Source organism: Scyliorhinus torazame, chromosome 22, assembly GCF_047496885.1.
Source record: "Scyliorhinus torazame isolate Kashiwa2021f chromosome 22, sScyTor2.1, whole genome shotgun sequence".
NCBI lineage: Eukaryota > Metazoa > Chordata > Chondrichthyes > Carcharhiniformes > Scyliorhinidae > Scyliorhinus > Scyliorhinus torazame.
This window is the reverse complement of record NC_092728.1, coordinates 5,729,267-5,749,082: the sequence shown is the minus strand read 5'-3', so window position 1 is coordinate 5,749,082 and position 19,816 is coordinate 5,729,267. Positions and strand designations below refer to the sequence as shown.

Genomic DNA, 19,816 nt, shown 5'->3' with positions numbered 1-19,816 from the left:
TGTGTAGGTGTGTCAGTGTGTGGGTGTGTCAGTGTGTGGGTGTGTCAGTGTGTGGGTGTGTAGGCGGGTCAGTGTGTGTGTGTGTGTGTGTGTGTGTGTGTCAGTGTGTGGGTGTTTGTGTGTGTCAGTGTGTGGGTGTGTATGCGGGTCAGTGTGTGTGTGGGTGTGTCAGTGTGTGGGTGTGTATGCAGGTCAGTGTGTGGGTGTCTATGCGGGTCGGTGTGTCTGCGGGTCTGTGTGGGTGTGTATGCGGGTCAGTGTGTGTCAGTGTGTGGGTGTGTCAGTGTGTGGGTGTGTATGTGGTTCAGTGTGTGTGTGTGTGTGTGTATCAGTGTGTGGGTGTGTATGCGGGTCAGTGTGTGGGTGTGTCAGTGTGTGGGTGTGTCATTGTGTGGGTGTGTATGCGGGTCAGTGTGTGGGTGTGTCAGTGTGTGGGTGTGTATGCGGGTCAGTGTGTGGGTGTGTCAGTGGGTGGGTGTGTATGCGGGTCAGTGTGTGGGTGTGTTTGTGTGTGTGTCAGTGTGTGGGTGTGTGTAGGCGTGTGGGTGTGTATGCGGGTCTGTGTGTAGGTGTGTGGGTGTGTATGCGGGTCTGTGTGTAGGTGTGTCTGTGTATGTGTGGGGGTGTGTCAGTGTGTGTCAGTGTGTAGGTGTGTCTGTGTGTGTGTGTGTCAGTGTGTGGGTGTGTATGCGGGTCAGTGTGTGTGTGTCAGTGTTTGGGTGTGTATGCGGGTCTGTGTGTGTGGGTGTGTCAGTGTGTAGGTGTGTCAGTGTGTGTGTGTGTGTGTCAGTGTGTGGGTGTGTATGCGGGTCAGTGTGTGTGTGTGTGTGTGTCAGTGTGTGGGTGTGTATGCGGGTCTGTGTGTGTGGGTGTGTCTGTGTGTAGGTGTGTCAGTGTGTTTATGTGTATGCGGGTCAGTGTGTGGGTGTGTCAGTGTGTGGGTGTGTCAGTGTGTGGGTGTGTATGCGGGTCAGTGTGTGTGTGTAGGTGTGTCAGTGGGTGGGTGTGTATGCGGGTCTGTGTGTAGGTGTGTCAGTGTGTGGGTGTGTTTGCGGGTCAGGATGTGTGGGTGTGTCAGTGTGTGGGTGTGTCAGTGTGTGGGTGTGTAGGCGGGTCAGTGTGTGTGGGGGTGTCAGTGTGTGGCTGTGTAGGCGGGTCAGTGTGTGTGGGTGTGTCGGTGTGTGTGTGTGTGTCAGTGTGTGGGTGTGTAGGCGGGTCAGTGTGTGTGGGTGTGTCAGTGTGTAGGTGTGTCAGTGTGTGGGTGTGTATGCGGGTCAGTGTGTGTGGGTGTGTCAGTGTGTGGGTGTGTATGCGGGTCAGTGTGGGTGTGTGTGTGGTTGTGTCAGTGTGTGTGTGTAGGTGTGTCAGTGTGTGGGTGTGTATGCGGGTCAGTGTGTGTGTGGGTGTGTCAGTGTGTGGGTGTGTATGCGGGTCAGTGTGGGTGTGTGTGTGGTTGTGTCAGTGTGTGTGTGTAGGTGTGTCAGTGTGTGGGTGTGTATGCGGGTCTGTGTGTATGTGTGTCAGTGTGTGGGTGTGTATGCGGGTCAGTGTGTGTGTGGGTGTGTCAGTGTGTGGGTGTGTATGCGGGTCAGTGTATGTGTGGGTGTGTCAGTGTGTGGGTGTGTATGCGGGTCAGTGTGTAGGTGTGTCAGTGTGTAGGTGTGTCTGTGTGTGTGTCAGTGTGTGGGTGTGTATGCGGGTCTGTGTGTGTGTGGGTGTGTAGGCGGGTCAGTGTGTGGGTGTGTCAGTGTGTGGGTGTGTATGTGGGTCAGTGTGTGTGTGTGTGTGTCAGTGTGTGGGTGTGTATGCGGGTCAGTGTGTGGGTGTGTCAGTGTGTGGGTGTGTATGCGGGTCAGTGTGTGTGTAGGTGTGTCAGTGTGTGGGTGTGTATGCGGGTCAGTGTGGGTGTGTATGCGGGTCAGTGTGTGGGTATGTAGGCGTGTCAGTGTGTGGATGTGTCAGTGTGTGGGTGTGTGTGTCAGTGTGTGGGTGTGTAGGCGGGTCAGTGTGTGTCAGTGTATGTGTGTGTGGGTGTGTCAGTGTGTGGGTGTGTATGCGGGTCAGTGTGTGGGTGTGTAGGCGGGTCAGTGTGTAGGTGTGTCAGTGTGTGGGGGTGTATGCGGGTCAGTGTGTCGGGGTGTATGCGGGTCAGTGTGTGGGGGTGTATGCGGGTCAGTGTGTGGGTGTGTATGCGGGTCAGTGTGTGGGTGTGTATGCGGGTCAGCGTGTGGGGGTGTGTGGGGGTGTATGCGGGTCAGTGTGTGGGGGTTTGGGTGAGGAACACAGACACTTACCCTCCGCCAACACGGACAGTGAGGAGAAGGACTCTCCCTCCTGCCCGACAATCTGTCCCTTGCACACGTACTCGCCGAAGTCCTGCTCCTGCACACTGCTGAAGTGGAGATGGTTCTCGGGGCCGCGGGAGATCATGCTGAGCCGGTCCCGGTAGCCGGGGTGGATGATTGGGGCAGAGTCACGGCTCTGGTCGAATTGAGCTACTACCAGGTCAGCAAAGCGGCCCGTCTCCCAGTGAACCTTGTACTTGGTGTCGGGAGAGTCATCGACCAGCATGATGCGGCAGTACAGCGTGGCGGGGTCACCCATCCTCGCCAGGACGAAGCCCGACGCGTTGAGGAACAGAATCTCCGGGTGGAAAGACGAATTACTCCCCTCGGCCGTAATCAGGATATCAAAAACCTGGACAAAATCTGCGGCATGGGAAGGGGGGTCGAGGGGGAGGAAATAGCAGAAATCAATCACCCACCATTGGCACAGAGAGAGGCAGACACAGACACAGAGACAGACGGACACAGACAGAGAGACCGGGATAGACAGAACAAGAGAGAGAGAGAGACAAAGAGGGAGTCACAGAGAGACAGACAGACAGGGACACAGACAGAGAGACAGGGACAGACAGAGAGATGCAGAGTGAGAGAGAAAAACAGAGGAGAGACACACACACACAGAGACAAAGAGGGAGACAGACAGGGACACAGACCAGAAAGATAGGGACAAACAGAGAAAGACACAGAGTGAGAGAGACCCAGAGTGAGAGTGAGACACAGTGAGAGAGAGACAGGGACACAGACAGAGAGAGAGGGAGAGACTGAGAGAGACAGAGGCAGATGGAGAAAGGCAGAGCGGGAGAGACAGACAAACAGAGAGCGCCAGACAGAGAATGAGAGCGCCAGACAGACACAGAGAGAGAGAGACAGATGTTTTGTTATGCTCTTGACGTAGCATAAGCTGCTTCCTTGATGTGCACTCTGACAAAGGTTCAGACTTGGAGAAAGCTTTAACACGTTTATTAAACTATTAACAATTCTCCTACTTGGATCCGACGCTACTGTTAATCCTGCTATAGCTACTCAGACTGACAAACCAGTCTGCTACAATCCACGTGGTGGGTGTGATGTTCAATCAACCATGTGTCTGTACTCACTGAGTGTCTCCACTGGAAAGAGACTGAGCATGTGTGATTGTGGTATTATAGGTATTACGGTACCTGAGAGGCTAAAGCACCATTGGTAGAACCTGTATGCTTGCTATTGGCGCGAGTGTATAATAGCTCCGCCCTGCTAGGTGGAGTATAAGAGCCCGTGCTGCCCCAGCAGCCTTCATTCTGTACCTGAGCTGCTGGGGGAAACATCTAGCTTATTAAAGCCTTCAGTTGTACTACAACCTCGCTTTAGTGGTCATTGATCGTGCATCAATTTAATAAGCTAGATTTTTAAGAAGAAAGGATGGAGCTCCGAATCAAGCCGGAGTGTCTGCAACTCAGCCCCCACGCGGCGAACTCAGCGGCAATCTTTAAGCACTGGCTGGCGTGTTTTAAAGGGTATCTCGAGACGGCCAAAAACGCACCCACTGGAGAGCAGAAACTGCACGTCCTGCACTCAAGGGTGAGCCCGGAGATCTACACCCTCATCGAGGAAGCGGAAGACTTCGATGCAGCAATAGAGCTGCTAAAAGGACACTATATTCGCCCAATAAACCAGGTCTACGCCCGGCACCTGCTTGCAACAAGGCGACAAACTCCTGGGGAATCGCTGGCGGAATTCTACCGCGCACTCCTGGTGCTGGGCAGAAGCTGCAACTGCCCGCAAGTTTCGGCGAGCGAACACACGGAACTCTTAGTTCGGGACGCTTTCGTGGCAGGTATCCTTTCGTCAAATCCACCAGCATCTGTTAGTGAAGGACACCCTGGGTCTCAGGGAGGCATGGGCCCTTGCACGCTCCCTGGATGTGGCCTCCAGGAACGCCCGCGCTTACGTTCCCGACCGCGCGGCAGCCCCCTGGGCAGCGTGGAACCCCTCTGCGGCCGATCCCGAGACTTCCCCCACCCCCGCCCCCCACAGGCCTGCTGTGCAAGGCGGCCTGGCAACCCCGAGGGGCCCCGCTACTACTTTTGCGGGCAGGCCAAGCAACCCCGCCTGCGCTGCCCGGCCCGCGCAGCCAGCTGCAAGGGATGCGGCAAAAAGGGCTCGTTCGTGGGGGCATGCCAGGCCCGGGCGGTGGCCGCGGTCTCTAGCGGCGAATGCGGACCGCCACCACAAACTTCTCCATGGGCCCTGTGCGCCAGCGGTCGCCGCCACCCCCATATCCCAGGGCCACATGCGGACCCTGGGAGCCGCCATCTTGTTCAGCAGACGCCACGCTTGAGGGATGGGCGCTGCCATTTTGTGCACCCCCGGCCATGTGAGACCAATGGGAGACGCCATCTTGGAAGAACCCCCAGGACCCCAGCTCGGCCGACCACACACTGCCTGAACAGAATTCTCAACTGCTGCGATTGGCCTCGGTGACCCTGGATCAGTCTTGACCTCGAACACTTTCAACCGCTACGACGACCATTTTCATCAACGGGCACGAGACGCCCTGCCTAATCGACTCTGGGAGCACGGAGAGCTTCATACACCCCGACACGGTAAGGCGCTGTTCTCTCTTCATCCATCCTGCTAATCAACAAAATCTCACTGGCCTCCGGTTCCCACTCAGTGGAGATAAAGGGGTTTTGTGTAACAAACCTCAGTCCAGGGAAGGGAGTTCAAAAATTTCCGTCTCTACGTCCGTCCCCACCTCTGCGCGGCTACACTCCTGGGTATCCCACCCTCCCTGCCAGTGACAACGGGAGCGTATCCCACCCTCCCTGCCAGTGACAACGGGAGCTTATCCCACCCTCCCTGCCAGTGACAACGGGAGCTTATCCTACCCTCCCTGCCAGTGACAACGGGAGTGCATCCCACCCTCCCCGCCAGTGACAACGGGAGCATATCCCATCCTCCCCGCCAGTGACAACAGGAGCGTATCCCACACTCCCCGCCAGTGACAACGGGAGCGTATCCCACGCTCCCCGCCAGTAACAACGGGAGCGTATCGCACCCTCCCCGCCAGTGACAACGGGAGCGTATCGCACCCTCCCCGCCAGTGACAACGGGAGCGTATCCCACCCACCCGCCAGTGACAACGGGAGCGTATCCCGCCCTCCCCGCCAGTGACAATGGGAGCGTACCCCACCCTCCTCGCCAGTGACAACGGGAGCGTATCCCACCACCCCGCCAGTGACAACGGGAGCGTATCCCACCCTCCTCGCCAGTCCCCACCTCTGCGCGGCTACACTCCTGGGTTTAGACTTCCAGTGTAACCTTCAAAGTCTGACCTTCCAATTCGGCAGACCTCTACCCCCCCTTACTGTCTGCGGCCTCGCGCACATACCCTCCCCGCCAGTGACAACAGGAGCATATCGCACCCTCCCTGTGAGTGACAAAGGGAGCGTATCGCACCCTCCCCGCCAGGGACAATTGGAGCATATCCCACCCTCCCCGCCAGGGACAATTGGAGCATATCCCACCCTCCCCGCCAGGGACAATTGGAGCATATCCCACCCTCCCCGCCAGTGACAATGGGAGCGTATCCCACCCTCCCTGCCAGTGACAATGGGAGCGTATCCCACCCTCCCCGCCAGTGACAACGGGAGCGTATCCCACCCTCCCTGCCAGTGACAATGGGAGCGTATCCCACCCTCCCCGCCAGTGACAATGGGAGCGTATCCCACCCTCCCCGCCAGTGACAACGGGAGCGTATCCCACCCTCCCCGCCAGTGACAACGGGAGCGTATCCCACCCTCCCCGCCAGTGACAATGGGAGCGTATCCCACCCTCCCCGCCAGTGACAACGGGAGCGTATCCCTCTCACCCCGCCAGTGACAATGGGAGCGTATCCCACCCTCCCCGCCAGTGACAACGGGAGCTTATCCCACCCTCCCGCCAGTGACAACAGGAGCATATCGCACCCTCCCTGTGAGTGACAAAGGGAGCGTATCGCACCCTCCCCGCCAGGGACAATTGGAGCATATCCCACCCTCCCCGCCAGTGACAATGGGAGCGTATCCCACCCTCCCCGCCAGTGACAATGGGAGCGTATCCCACCCTCCCCGCCAGTGACAACGGGAGCGTATCCCACCCTCCCCGCCAGTGACAACGGGAGCGTATCCCACCCTCCCCGCCAGTGACAACGGGAGCTTATCCCACCCTCCCTGCCAGTGACAACGGGAGCTTATCCCACCCTCCCTGCCAGTGACAACGGGAGTGCATCCCACCCTCCCCGCCAGTGACAACGGGAGCATATCCCATCCTCCCCGCCAGTGGCAAAGGGAGCATATCGCACCTTCCCCGCCAGTGACAACGAGAGCGTATCCAACCCTCCCTGCCAGTGACAACAGGAGCATATCCCATCCGCCGCGCCAGTGACAATGGGAGCGTATCCCACCCTCCCCGCCAGTGACAATGGGAGCGTATCCCACCCTCCCCGCCAGTGACAATGGGAGCGTATCCCACCCTCCCCGCCAGTGACAATGGGAGCGTATCCCACCCTCCCCGCCAGTGACAATGGGAGCGTATCCCACCCTCCCCGCGAGTGACAACGGGAGCGTATCACACCCTCCCCGCCAGTGACAACGGGAGCGTATCGCACCCTCCCCGCCAGTGACAACGGGAGCGCATCCCACGCTCCCCGCCAGTAACAACGGGAACGTATCCCACGCTCCCCGCCAGTAACAACGGGAGCGTATCGCACCCTCCCGCCAGTGATAACGGGAGCGTAACCCACCCTCTCCGTCAGTGAGAACGGGGGCGTATCGCACCCTCCCCGCCAGTGACAACGGGAGCGTATCCCACGCTCCCCGCCAGTAACAACGGGAGCGTATCGCACCCTCCCCGCCAGTGACAACGGGAGCGTATCGCACCCTCCCCGCCAGTGACAACGGGAGCGTATCCCACCCACCCGCCAGTGACAACGGGAGCGTATCCCGCCCTCCCCGCCAGTGACAATGGGAGCGTACCCCACCCTCCTCGCCAGTGACAACGGGAGCGTATCCCACCATCCCCGCCAGTGACAACGGGAGCGTATCGCACCCTCCGCGCCAGTGACAACGGGAGCGTATCCCACCCTCCCCGCCAGTGACAATGGGAGCGTACCCCACCCTCCCCGCAAGTGACAACGGGAGCGTATCACACCCTCCCCGCCAGTGACAACGGGAGCGTATCGCACCCTCCCCGCCAGTGACAAGGCGAGGGTATCGCACCCTCCCGCCAGTGATAACGGGAGCGTATCGCACCCTCCCCGCCAGTGACAAGGCGAGGGTATCGCACCCTCCCGCCAGTGACAACGGGAGCGTATCGCACCCTCCCCGCCAGTGACAACGGGAGCGTATCGCACCCTCCCCGCCAGTGACAACGGGAGCGTATCGCACCCTCCCCGCCAGTGACAAGGCGAGGGTATCGCACCCTCCCGCCAGTGACAACGGGAACGTATCGCACCCTCCCGCCAGTGATAACGGGAGCGTAACCCACCCTCTCCGTCAGTGAGAACGGGGGCGTATCGCACCCTCCCCGCCAGTGACAACAGGAGCGTATCGCACCCTCCCCGCCAGTGACAACGGGAGCGTATCCCACCCTCCCCGCCAGTGACAACGGGAGCGTATCCCACCCACCCGCCAGTGACAACGGGAGCGTATCCCGCCCTCCCCGCCAGTGACAATGGGAGCGTACCCCACCCTCCTCGCCAGTGACAACGGAAGCGTATCCCACCTCCCCGCCAGTGACAACGGGAGCGTATCCCACCCTCCTCGCCAGTGACAACGGGAGCGTATCCCACCTCCCCGCCAGTGACAACGGGAGCGTATCCCACCCTCCTCGCCAGTGACAACGGGAGCTTATCCCACCCTCCCCATCACTGACAACGGGAGCGCATCCCACCCTCCCCGCCAGTGACAACGGGAGCGTATCGCACCCTCCGCGCCAGTGACAATGGGAGCGTATCCCACCCTCCCCGCCAGTGACAATGGGAGCGTATCCCACCCTCCCCGCCAGTGACAATGGGAGCGTATCCCACCCTCCCCGCCAGTGACAATGGGAGCGTATCCCACCCTCCCTGCCAGTGACAATGGGAGCGTATCCCACCCTCCCCGCAAGTGACAACGGGAGCGTATCGCACCCTCCCCGCCAGTGACAACGGGAGCGTATCACACCCTCCCCGCCAGTGACAACGGGAGCGTATCGCACCCTCCCCGCCAGTGACAACGGGAGCGTATCGCACCCTCCCCGCCAGTGACAACGGGAGCGCATCCCACACTCCCCGCCAGTAACAACGGGAACGTATCCCACGCTCCCCGCCAGTAACAACGGGAGCGTATCGCACCCTCCCGCCAGTGATAACGAGAGCGTAACCCACCCTCTCCGTCAGTGAGAACGGGGGCGTATCGCACCCTCCCCGCCAGTCACAACAGGAGCGTATCCCACACTCCCCGCCAGTGACAACGGGAGCGTATCCCACGCTCCCCGCCAGTAACAACGGGAGCGTATCGCACCCTCCCCGCCAGTGACAACGGGAGCGTATCGCACCCTCCCCGCCAGTGACAACGGGAGCGTATCCCACCCACCCGCCAGTGACAACGGGAGCGTATCCCGCCCTCCCCGCCAGTGACAATGGGAGCGTACCCCACCCTCCTCGCCAGTGACAACGGGAGCGTATCCCACCACCCCGCCAGTGACAACGGGAGCGTATCCCACCCTCCTCGCCAGTGACAACGGGAGCGTATCCCACCTCCCCACCAGTGACAACGGGAGTGTATCCCACCCTCCTCGCCAGTGACAACGGGAGCGTATCCCACTCTCCCCGTCACTGACTACGGGAGCGTATCCCACCCTCCCCGCCAGTGACAACGGGAGCGTATCGCACCCTCCGCGCCAGTGACAACGGGAGCGTATCCCACCATCCCCGCCAGTGACAACGGGAGCATATCCCACCCTCCCCGCCAGTGACAACGGGAGCGTATCGCACCCTCCGCGCCAGTGACAACGGGAGCGTATCCCAACCTCCCCGCCAGTGACAACGGGAGCGTATCCCACCCACCCCGCCAGTGTCAACAGGAGCGTATCCCGCCATTCCCGCCAGTGACAACGGGAGCGTATCCCGCCATCCCCGCCAGTGACAACGGGAGCGTATCCCACCCTCTCCGCCAGTGACAACGGGAGCCTATCCCACCCTCCACACCAGTGACAACGGGAGCGTATCCCACACTCCCCGCCAATGACAACGGGAGCGTATCGCACCCTCCCCGCCAGTGACAACGGGAGCGTATGTCACCTTCCACGTCAGTGACAATGGGAGTGTATCCCACCCTCCCCGCCAGTGACAACCGGAGCGTATCGCACCCTCCCCGCCAGTGTCAACGGGAGCGTATCGCACCCTCCCCGCCAGTGACAACCGGAGCGTATCGCGCCCTCCCCGCCTGTGAAAACGGGAGCGTATCCCACCCTCTCCGTCAGTGAAAACGGGAGCGTATCCCACCCTCCCCGCCAGTGACAACGGGAGCGTATCCCACCCACCCGCCAGTGACAACGGGAGCGTATCCCGCCCTCCCCGCCAGTGACAATGGGAGCGTACCCCACCCTCCTCGCCAGTGACAACGGAAGCGTATCCCACCTCCCCGCCAGTGACAACGGGAGCGTATCCCACCCTCCTCGCCAGTGACAACGGGAGCGTATCCCACCTCCCCGCCAGTGACAACGGGAGCGTATCCCACCCTCCTCGCCAGTGACAACGGGAGCTTATCCCACCCTCCCCGTCACTGACAACGGGAGCGCATCCCACCCTCCCCGCCAGTGACAACGGGAGCGTATCGCACCCTCCGCGCCAGTGACAATGGGAGCGTATCCCACCCTCCCCGCCAGTGACAATGGGAGCGTATCCCACCCTCCCCGCCAGTGACAATGGGAGCGTATCCCACCCTCCCCGCCAGTGACAATGGGAGCGTATCCCACCCTCCCTGCCAGTGACAATGGGAGCGTATCCCACCCTCCCCGCAAGTGACAACGGGAGCGTATCGCACCCTCCCCGCCAGTGACAACGGGAGCGTATCACACCCTCCCCGCCAGTGACAACGGGAGCGTATCGCACTCTCCCCGCCAGTGACAACGGGAGCGTATCGCACCCTCCCCGCCAGTGACAATGGGAGCGCATCCCACACTCCCCGCCAGTAACAACGGGAACGTATCCCACGCTCCCCGCCAGTAACAACGGGAGCGTATCGCACCCTCCCGCCAGTGATAACGAGAGCGTAACCCACCCTCTCCGTCAGTGAGAACGGGGGCGTATCGCACCCTCCCCGCCAGTGACAACAGGAGCGTATCCCACACTCCCCGCCAGTGACAACGGGAGCGTATCCCACGCTCCCCGCCAGTAACAACGGGAGCGTATCGCACCCTCCCCGCCAGTGACAACGGGAGCGTATCGCACCCTCCCCGCCAGTGACAACGGGAGTGTATCCCACCCACCCGCCAGTGACAACGGGAGCGTATCCCGCCCTCCCCGCCAGTGACAATGGGAGCGTACCCCACCCTCCTCGCCAGTGACAACGGGAGCGTATCCCACCACCCCGCCAGTGACAACGGGAGCGTATCCCACCCTCCTCGCCAGTGACAACGGGAGCGTATCCCACCTCCCCGCCAGTGACAACGGGAGTGTATCCCACCCTCCTCGCCAGTGACAACGGGAGCGTATCCCACTCTCCCCGTCACTGACTACGGGAGCGTATCCCACCCTCCCCGCCAGTGACAACGGGAGCGTATCGCACCCTCCGCGCCAGTGACAACGGGAGCGTATCCCACCATCCCCGCCAGTGACAACGGGAGCATATCCCACCCTCCCCGCCAGTGACAACGGGAGCGTATCGCACCCTCCGCGCCAGTGACAACGGGAGCGTATCCCAACCTCCCCGCCAGTGACAACGGGAGCGTATCCCACCCACCCCGCCAGTGTCAACAGGAGCGTATCCCGCCATTCCCGCCAGTGACAACGGGAGCGTATCCCGCCATCCCCGCCAGTGACAACGGGAGCGTATCCCACCCTCTCCGCCAGTGACAACGGGAGCCTATCCCACCCTCCACACCAGTGACAACGGGAGCGTATCCCACACTCCCCGCCAATGACAACGGGAGCGTATCGCACCCTCCCCGCCAGTGACAACGGGAGCGTATGTCACCTTCCACGTCAGTGACAATGGGAGTGTATCCCACCCTCCCCGCCAGTGACAACCGGAGCGTATCGCACCCTCCCCGCCAGTGTCAACGGGAGCGTATCGCACCCTCCCCGCCAGTGACAACCGGAGCGTATCGCGCCCTCCCCGCCTGTGAAAACGGGAGCGTATCCCACCCTCTCCGTCAGTGAGAACGGGAGCGTTTCCCACCCTCCCCGCCTGTGATAACGGGAGCGTATCCCACCCTCTCCGTCAGTGACAACGGGAGCGTATCCCACCCTCCCGCCAGTGACTACGGGGGAACATCCCACCCTCCCCGCCAGTGACTACGGGGGAACATCCCACCCTCCCCGCCAGTGACTACGGGGGAACATCCCACCCTCCCCGCCAGTGACAACGGGAGCGTATCCCACCCTCCCCGCCAGTGACAACGGGGGCGTATCCCACCCTCCCCGACAGTGACAACGGGGGCGTATCCCACCCTCCCCGCCAGTGACAACGGGGGAACATCCCACCCTCCCCGCCAGTGACTACGGGAGCGTATCCCACCCTCCCCGCCAGTGACAACAGGAGCGTATCCCACCCTCCCCGCCAGTGACAACGGGAGCGTATTCCACCCTCCCCGCCAGTGACAACGGGAGCGTAGCCCACCCTCCCCGCCAGTGACAACGGGATCGTATCCCACCCTCCCCGCCAGTGACAACGGGATCGTATCCCACCCTCCCCGCCAGTGACAATGGGAGCGCATCGCACCCTACCCGCCAGTGACAACCGGAGCGTATCGCACCCTCCCCGCCAGCGACAACGGCAGCGTATCCCACCCTCCCCGCCAGTGACAACGGGAGCGTATCTCACCCTCCACGTCAGTGACAATGGGAACGTATCGCACCCTACCCGCCAGTGACAACGGGAGCGTATCGCAGCCTCCCCGCCAGTGACAATGGGAGCGCATCGCACCCTACCCGCCAGTGACAACGGGAGCGTATCGCACCCTCCCCGCCAGTGACAACGGGAGCATATCGTACCCTCCCCGCCAGTAACAACGGGAGCGTATCCCACGCTCCCCGCCAGTAACAACGGGAGCGTATCGCACCCTCCCGCCAGTGATAACGGGAGCGTAACCCACCCTCTCCGTCAGTGAGAATGGGGGCGTATCGCACCCTCCCCGCCAGTGACAACAGGAGCGTATCCCACGCTCCCCGCCAGTAACAACGGGAGCGTATCGCACCCTCCCCGCCAGTGACAACGGGAGCGTATCGCAACCTCCCCGCCAGTGACAACGGGAGCGTATCCAGCCCTCCCCGCCAGTGACAATGGGAGCGTACCCCACCCTCCTCGCCAGTGACAACGGGAGCGTATCCCACCTCCCCGCCAGTAACAACGGGAGCGTATCCCACCCTCCTCGCCAGTGACAACGAGAGCGTATCCCACCTCCCCGCCAGTGACAACGGGAGCGTATCCCACCCACCTCGACAGTGACAACGGGAGCTTATCCCACCCTCCCCGTCACTGACAACGTGAGCGTATCCCACCCTCCCCGCCAGTGACAACGGGAGCGTATCGCACCCTCCGCGCCAGTGACAACGGGAGCATATCCCACCCTCCCCGCCAGTGACAACGGGAGCGTATCTCACCCTCCCTGCCAGTGACAACGGGAGCGTATCCCACCCTCCCCGCCCGTGTCAACGGGAGCGTATCCCATCCTCCCCGCCAGTGTCAACGGGAGCGTATCTCACCCACCCTGCCAGTGCCAACGGGAGCATATTGCACCCTCCCCGCCAGTGACAACGGGAGCGTATTCCACCCTCCCCGCCAGTGACAACGGGAGCATATCCCTCTCACCCCGCCAGTGACAATGGGAGCGTATCCCACCCTCCCCGCCAGTGACAACGGGGGCGTATCCCACCCTCCCCGCCAGTGACAACGGGGGAACATCCCACCCTCCCCGCCAGTGACTACGGGAGCGTATCCCACCCACCCCGCCAGTGACAACGGGAGCGTATCCCACCCTCCCCGCCAGTGACAACGGGAGCGTATCGCGCCCTCCCCGCCAGTGACAACGGGAGCGTATCCCACCCTCCCCGCCAGTGACAACAGGAGCGTATCCCACCCTCCCCGCCAGTGACAACGGGAGCGTATCCCACCCTCCCCGCCAGTGACAACGGGAGCGTAGCCCACCCTCCCCGCCAGTGACAACGGTATCGTATCCCACCCTCCCCGCCAGTGACAACGGGATCGTATCCCACCCTCCCCGCCAGTGACAACGGGAGCGTATCTCACCCTCCACGTCAGTGACAATGGGAGCGCATCGCACCCTACCCGCCAGTGACAACGGGAGCGTATCGCACCCTCCCCGCCAGTGACAACGGGAGCATATCGTACCCTCCCCGCCAGTAACAACGGGAGCGTATCCCACGCTCCCCGCCAGTAACAACGGGAGCGTATCGCACCCTCCCGCCAGGGATAACGGGAGCGTAACCCACCCTCTCCGTCAGTGAGAATGGGGGCGTATCGCACCCTCCCCGCCAGTGACAACAGGAGCGTATCCCACGCTCCCCGCCAGTAACAACGGGAGCGTATCGCACCCTCCCCGCCAGTGACAACGGGAGCGTATCGCACCCTCCCCGCCAGTGACAACGGGAGCGTATCCCGCCCTCCCCGCCAGTGACAATGGGAGCGTACCCCACCCTCCTCGCCAGTGACAACGGGAGCGTATCCCACCTCCCCGCCAGTAACAACGGGAGCGTATCCCACCCTCCTCGCCAGTGACAACGGGAGCGTATCCCACCTCCCCGCCAGTGACAACGGGAGCGTATCCCACCCACCTCGCCAGTGACAACGGGAGCTTATCCCACCCTCCCCGTCACTGACAACGTGAGCGTATCCCACCCTCCCCGCCAGTGACAACGGGAGCGTATCGCACCCTCCGCGCCAGTGACAACGGGAGCATATCCCACCCTCCCCGCCCGTGTCAACGGGAGCGTATCCCATCCTCCCCGCCAGTGTCAACGGGAGCGTATCTCACCCACCCTGCCAGTGACAATGGGAGCATATCGCACCCTCCCCGCCAGTGACAACGGGAGCGTATTCCACCCTCCCCGCCAGTGACAACGGGAGCATATCCCACACTCCCGCCAGTGACAACGGGAGCATATCCCTCTCACCCCGCCAGTGACAATGGGAGCGTATCCCACCCTCCCCACCATTGACAACGGGAGCGTTTCCCACCTTCCCCGCCAGTGACAACGGGAGCAAATCCCACCCTCCCCGCCAGTGATAACAGGAGCGTATCACACCCTCCCCGCCAGTAAAAACGGGAGCGTATCCCACCCTCCCCGCCAGTGAAAACGGGAGCGTATCCCACCCTCCCCGCCAGTGACAACGGGAGCGTATCCCACCCCCCTCGCTCATGACAATGGGAGCTTATCGCACACTCCTCGCCAGTGAAAACGGGAGCGTATCCCACCCTCCCCGCCAGTGACAACGGGAGCGTATCCCACCCCCCTCGCTCATGACAACAGGAGCTTATCCCACACACCTCGCCAGTGACAACGGGAGCGTATCCCACACTCCCCGCCCGTGACAAAGGGAGCATATCCCACCCTCCACACCAGTGACAACAGGAGCGTATCCCACTCTCCCTGCCAGTGACAACGGGAGCATATCCCACCCTCCACACCAGTGACAACAGGACCGTATCCCACTCTCCCTGCCAGTGACTACGGGCGCGTATCCCACACTCCTCGCTAGTGACAACGGGAGCGTATTCCACCCTCCCCGCCCGTGACAACGGGAGCGTATCCCACCCTCCCGCCAGTGACAACGGGAGCGTATCCCACCCTCCCCGCCAGTGATAACGGGAGCGTATCCCACCGTCCCCATGGTGACAACGGGAGCGTGTCCCACCCACTCCGCCAGTGACAACGGGAGCGTATCCCACCCTCCCCGCCAGTGATAACGGGAGCGTATCCCACCGTCCCCATGGTGACAACGGGAGCGTGTCCCACCCTCCCGCCAGTGACAACGGGAGCGTATCCCACCCTCCCCGCCAGTGACAACGGGAGCGTATCCCACCGTCCCCATGGTGACAACGGGAGCGTATCCCACCCTCCCCGCCAGTGACAACAGAGGCGTATCCCACCCTCCCCGCCAGTGGCAACGGAGGCGTATCCCACTCTCGCTGCCAGTGACAACGGGGGCCTATCCCACCCTCCCCTCCAGTGAAAACGGGAGCGTATCGCACCCTCCCCGCCAGTGACAACGGGAGTGTATCCCACCCTCCCCGCCAGTGTCAACGGGAGCGTATCCCACCCTCCCCGCCAGTGACCATGGGAGCATATCCCACCCTCCCCGCCAGTGAAAACAGGAGCGTATCCCACCCTCCCCACCAGTGAAAACGGGAGCGTATCCCACCCTCCCGCCAGTGACAACGGGAGCCTATCGCACCCTCCCACCAGTGACAACGGGAGCGCATCCCACCCTCCCCGGCAGTGACAACGGGAGCGTATCCCACCTCCCCGCCAGTAACAACGGGAGCGTATCCCACCCTCCTCGCCAGTGACAACGGGAGCGTATCCCACCTCCCCGCCAGTGACAACGGGAGCGTATCCCACCCACCTCGCCAGTGACAACGGGAGCTTATCCCACCCTCCCCGTCACTGACAACGTGAGCGTATCCCACCCTCCCCGCCAGTCACAACGGGAGCGTATCGCACCCTCCGCGCCAGTGACAACGGGAGCATATCCCACCCTCCCCGCCAGTGACAACGGGAGCGTATCTCACCCTCCCTGCCAGTGACAACGGGAGCGTATCCCACCCTCCCCGCCAGTGTCAACGGGAGCGTATCCCATCCTCCCCGCCAGTGTCAACGGGAGCGTATCTCACCCACCCTGCCAGTGACAATGGGAGCATATCGCACCCTCCCCGCCAGTGACAACGGGAGCGTATTCCACCCTCCGCGCCAGTGACAACGGGAGCATATCCCACACTCCCGCCAGTGACAACGGGAGCATATCCCTCTCACCCCGCCAGTGACAATGGGAGCGTATCCCACCCTCCCCACCATTGACAACGGGAGCATTTCCCACCTTCCCCGCCAGTGACAACAGGAGCAAATCCCACCCTCACCGCCAGTGATAACAGGAGCGTATCACACCCTCCCCACCAGTGAAAACGGGAGCGTATCCCACCCTCCCGCCAGTGAAAACGGGAGCGTATCCCACCCTCCCCGCCAGTGACAACGGGAGCGTATCCCACCCCCCTCGCTCATGACAATGGGAGCTTATCGCACACTCCTCGCCAATGAAAACGGGAGCGTATCCCACCCTCCCCGCCAGTGACAACGGGAGCGTATCCCACCCCCCTCGCTCATGACAACAGGAGCTTATCCCACACACCTCGCCAGTGACAACGGGAGCGTATCCCACACTCCCCGCCCGTGACAAAGGGAGCATATCCCACCCTCCACACCAGTGACAACAGGAGCGTATCCCACTCTCCCTGCCAGTGACAACGGGAGCATATCCCACCCTCCACACCAGTGACAACAGGACCGTATCCCACTCTCCCTGCCAGTGACTACGGGAGCGTATCCCACACTCCTCGCTAGTGACAACGGGAGCGTATTCCACCCTCCCCGCACGTGACAACGGGAGCGTATCCCACCCTCCCGCCAGTGACAACGGGAGCGTGTCCCACCCTCCCGCCAGTGACAACGGGAGCGTATCCCACCCTCCCCGCCAGTGACAACGGGAGCGTATCCCACCGTCCCCATGGTGACAACGGGAGCGTGTCCCACCCTCCCCGCCAGTGACAACGGGAGCGTGTCCCACCCTCCCCGCCAGTGACAACAGAGGCGTATCCCACCCTCCCCGCCAGTGGCAACGGAGGCGTATCCCACTCTCGCTGCCAGTGACAACGGGGGCCTATCCCACCCTCCCCTCCAGTGAAAACGGGAGCGTATCGCACCCTCCCCGCCAGTGACAACGGGAGTGTATCCCACCCTCCCCGCCAGTGTCAATGGGAGCGTATCCCACCCTCCCCGCCAGTGACCATGGGAGCATATCCCACCCTCCCCGCCAGTGAAAACAGGAGCGTATCCCACCCTCCCCACCAGTGAAAACGGGAGCGTATCCCACCCTCCCGCCAGTGACAACGGGAGCCTATCGCACCCTCCCACCAGTGACAACGGGAGCGTATCCCACCCTCCCGCCAGTGACAATGGGAGCGCATCCCACACTCCCGCCAGTGACAACGGAGGCGTATCCCACTCACCCTGCCAGTGACAACGGGAGCCTATCGCACCCTCCCACCAGTGACAACGGGAGCGCATCCCACACTCCCGCCAGTGACAACGGAGGCGTATCCCACTCACCCTGCCAGTGACAACGGGAGCGTATCCCACCCTCCCCGCCAGTCACAACGTGAGAGTATCTCACCCTCCCTGCCAGTGACAACGGGTGCGTATCCCACCCTCCCCGCCAGTGTCAATGGGAGCGTATCCCACCCTCCCCGCCAGTGTCAACGGGAGCGTATCTCACCATCCCTGCACGTGACAACGGGAGCGTATCCCACCCTCTCCGCCAGTGACAACGGGAGCGTATGCCACCCTCCCCGCCAGTGACAACGGGAGCATATCCCACACTCCCGCCAGTGACAACGGGAGCATATCCCTCTCACCCCGTCAGTGACAATGGGAGCGTATCCCACCCTCCCCGCCAGTGACAACAGGAGCGTATCCCACCCTCCCCAACATTGACAACGGGAGCGTATCCCACGCTCCCCGCCAGTGACAACGGGAGCAAATCCCTCCCTCCCCGCCAGTGACAACAGGAGCATATACCACCCTCCCCACCATTGACAACGGGAGCCTATCCCACCCTCCCCGCCAGTGAAAACGGGAGCGTATCCCACCCTCCCCGCCAGTGACAACGGGAGCGTATCCCACCCCCAAGGCTCATGACAACGGGAGCTGATCGCACCCTCCTCGCCAGTGACAATGGTAGCGTAGCCCACACTCCCCGCCCATGACAACGGGAGCATATCCCACCCTCCACACCAGTGACAACAGGAACGTATCCCACTCTCCCTGCCAGTGACAACGGGAGCGTATCCCACCCTCCACACCAGTGACAACAGGAGCGTATCCCACTCTCCCTGCCAGTTAGAACGGGTGCGTATCCCACCCTCCTCGCTAGTGACAACGGGAGCGTATCCCACCCTCCCCGCCCGTGACAACGGGAGCGTATCCCACCCTCCCCGCCAGTGACAACGGGAGCGTATCTCACCCTCCCTGCCAGTGACAACGGGAGCGTATCCCACCCTCCCCACCAGTGTCAACGGGAGCGTATCCCACCCTCCCCGCCAGTGTCAATGGGAGCGTATCTCACCCACCCTGCCAGTGACAACGGGAGCATATCGCACCCTCCCCGCCAGTGACAACGGGAGCGTATTCCACCCTCCCCGCCAGTGACAACGGGAGCATATCCCACACTCCCGCCAGTGACAACGGGAGCATATCCCTCTCACCCCGCCAGTGACAATGGGAGCGTATCCCACCCTCCCCACCATTGACAACGGGAGCGTTTCCCACCTTCCCCGCCAGTGACAATGGGAGCAAATCCCACCCTCCCCGCCAGTGATAACAGGAGCGTATCACACCCTCCCCACCAGTGAAAACGGGAGCGTATCCCACCCTCCCCGCCAGTGAAAACGGGAGCGTATCCCACCCTCCCCGCCAGTGACAACGGGAGCGTATCCCACCCCCCTCGCTCATGACAACGGGAGCTTATCGCACACTCCTCGCCAGTGAAAACGGGAGCGTATCCCACCCTCCCCGCCAGTGACAACGGGAGCGTATCCCACCCCCCTCGCTCATGACAACAGGAGCTTATCCCACACTCCTCGCCAGTGACAACGGGAGCGTATCCCACACTCCCCGCCCGTGACAAAGGGAGCATATCCCACCCTCCACACCAGTGACAACAGGAGCGTATCCCACTCTCCCTGCCAGTGACAACGGAGGCGTATCCCACTCTCGCTGCCAGTGACAACGGGGGCCTATCCCACCCTCCCCTCCAGTGAAAACGGGAGCGTATCGCACCCTCCCCGCCAGTGACAACGGGAGTGTATCCCACCCTCCCCGCCAGTGTCAATGGGAGCGTATCCCACCCTCCCCGCCAGTGACCATGGGAGCATATCCCACCCTCCCCGCCAGTGAAAACAGGAGCGTATCCCACCCTCCCCACCAGTGAAAACGGGAGCGTATCCCACCCTCCCGC

The 19,816-nt window shown here is 62.2% G+C and overlaps 1 protein-coding gene across 1 annotated transcript in view; it reads right to left on the bottom strand.

The window, feature by feature from the left end:
- Positions 1 to 19,816, bottom strand: part of LOC140399472 (uncharacterized) — a 122,354-nt gene that overhangs the window by 62,002 nt on the left and 40,536 nt on the right. The window contains exon 2 of the mRNA XM_072489047.1: positions 2,295 to 2,708. Within this exon, the coding sequence (XP_072345148.1) occupies positions 2,295 to 2,708 (414 nt within the window). The remainder of the gene's footprint in view (positions 1 to 2,294; positions 2,709 to 19,816) is intronic.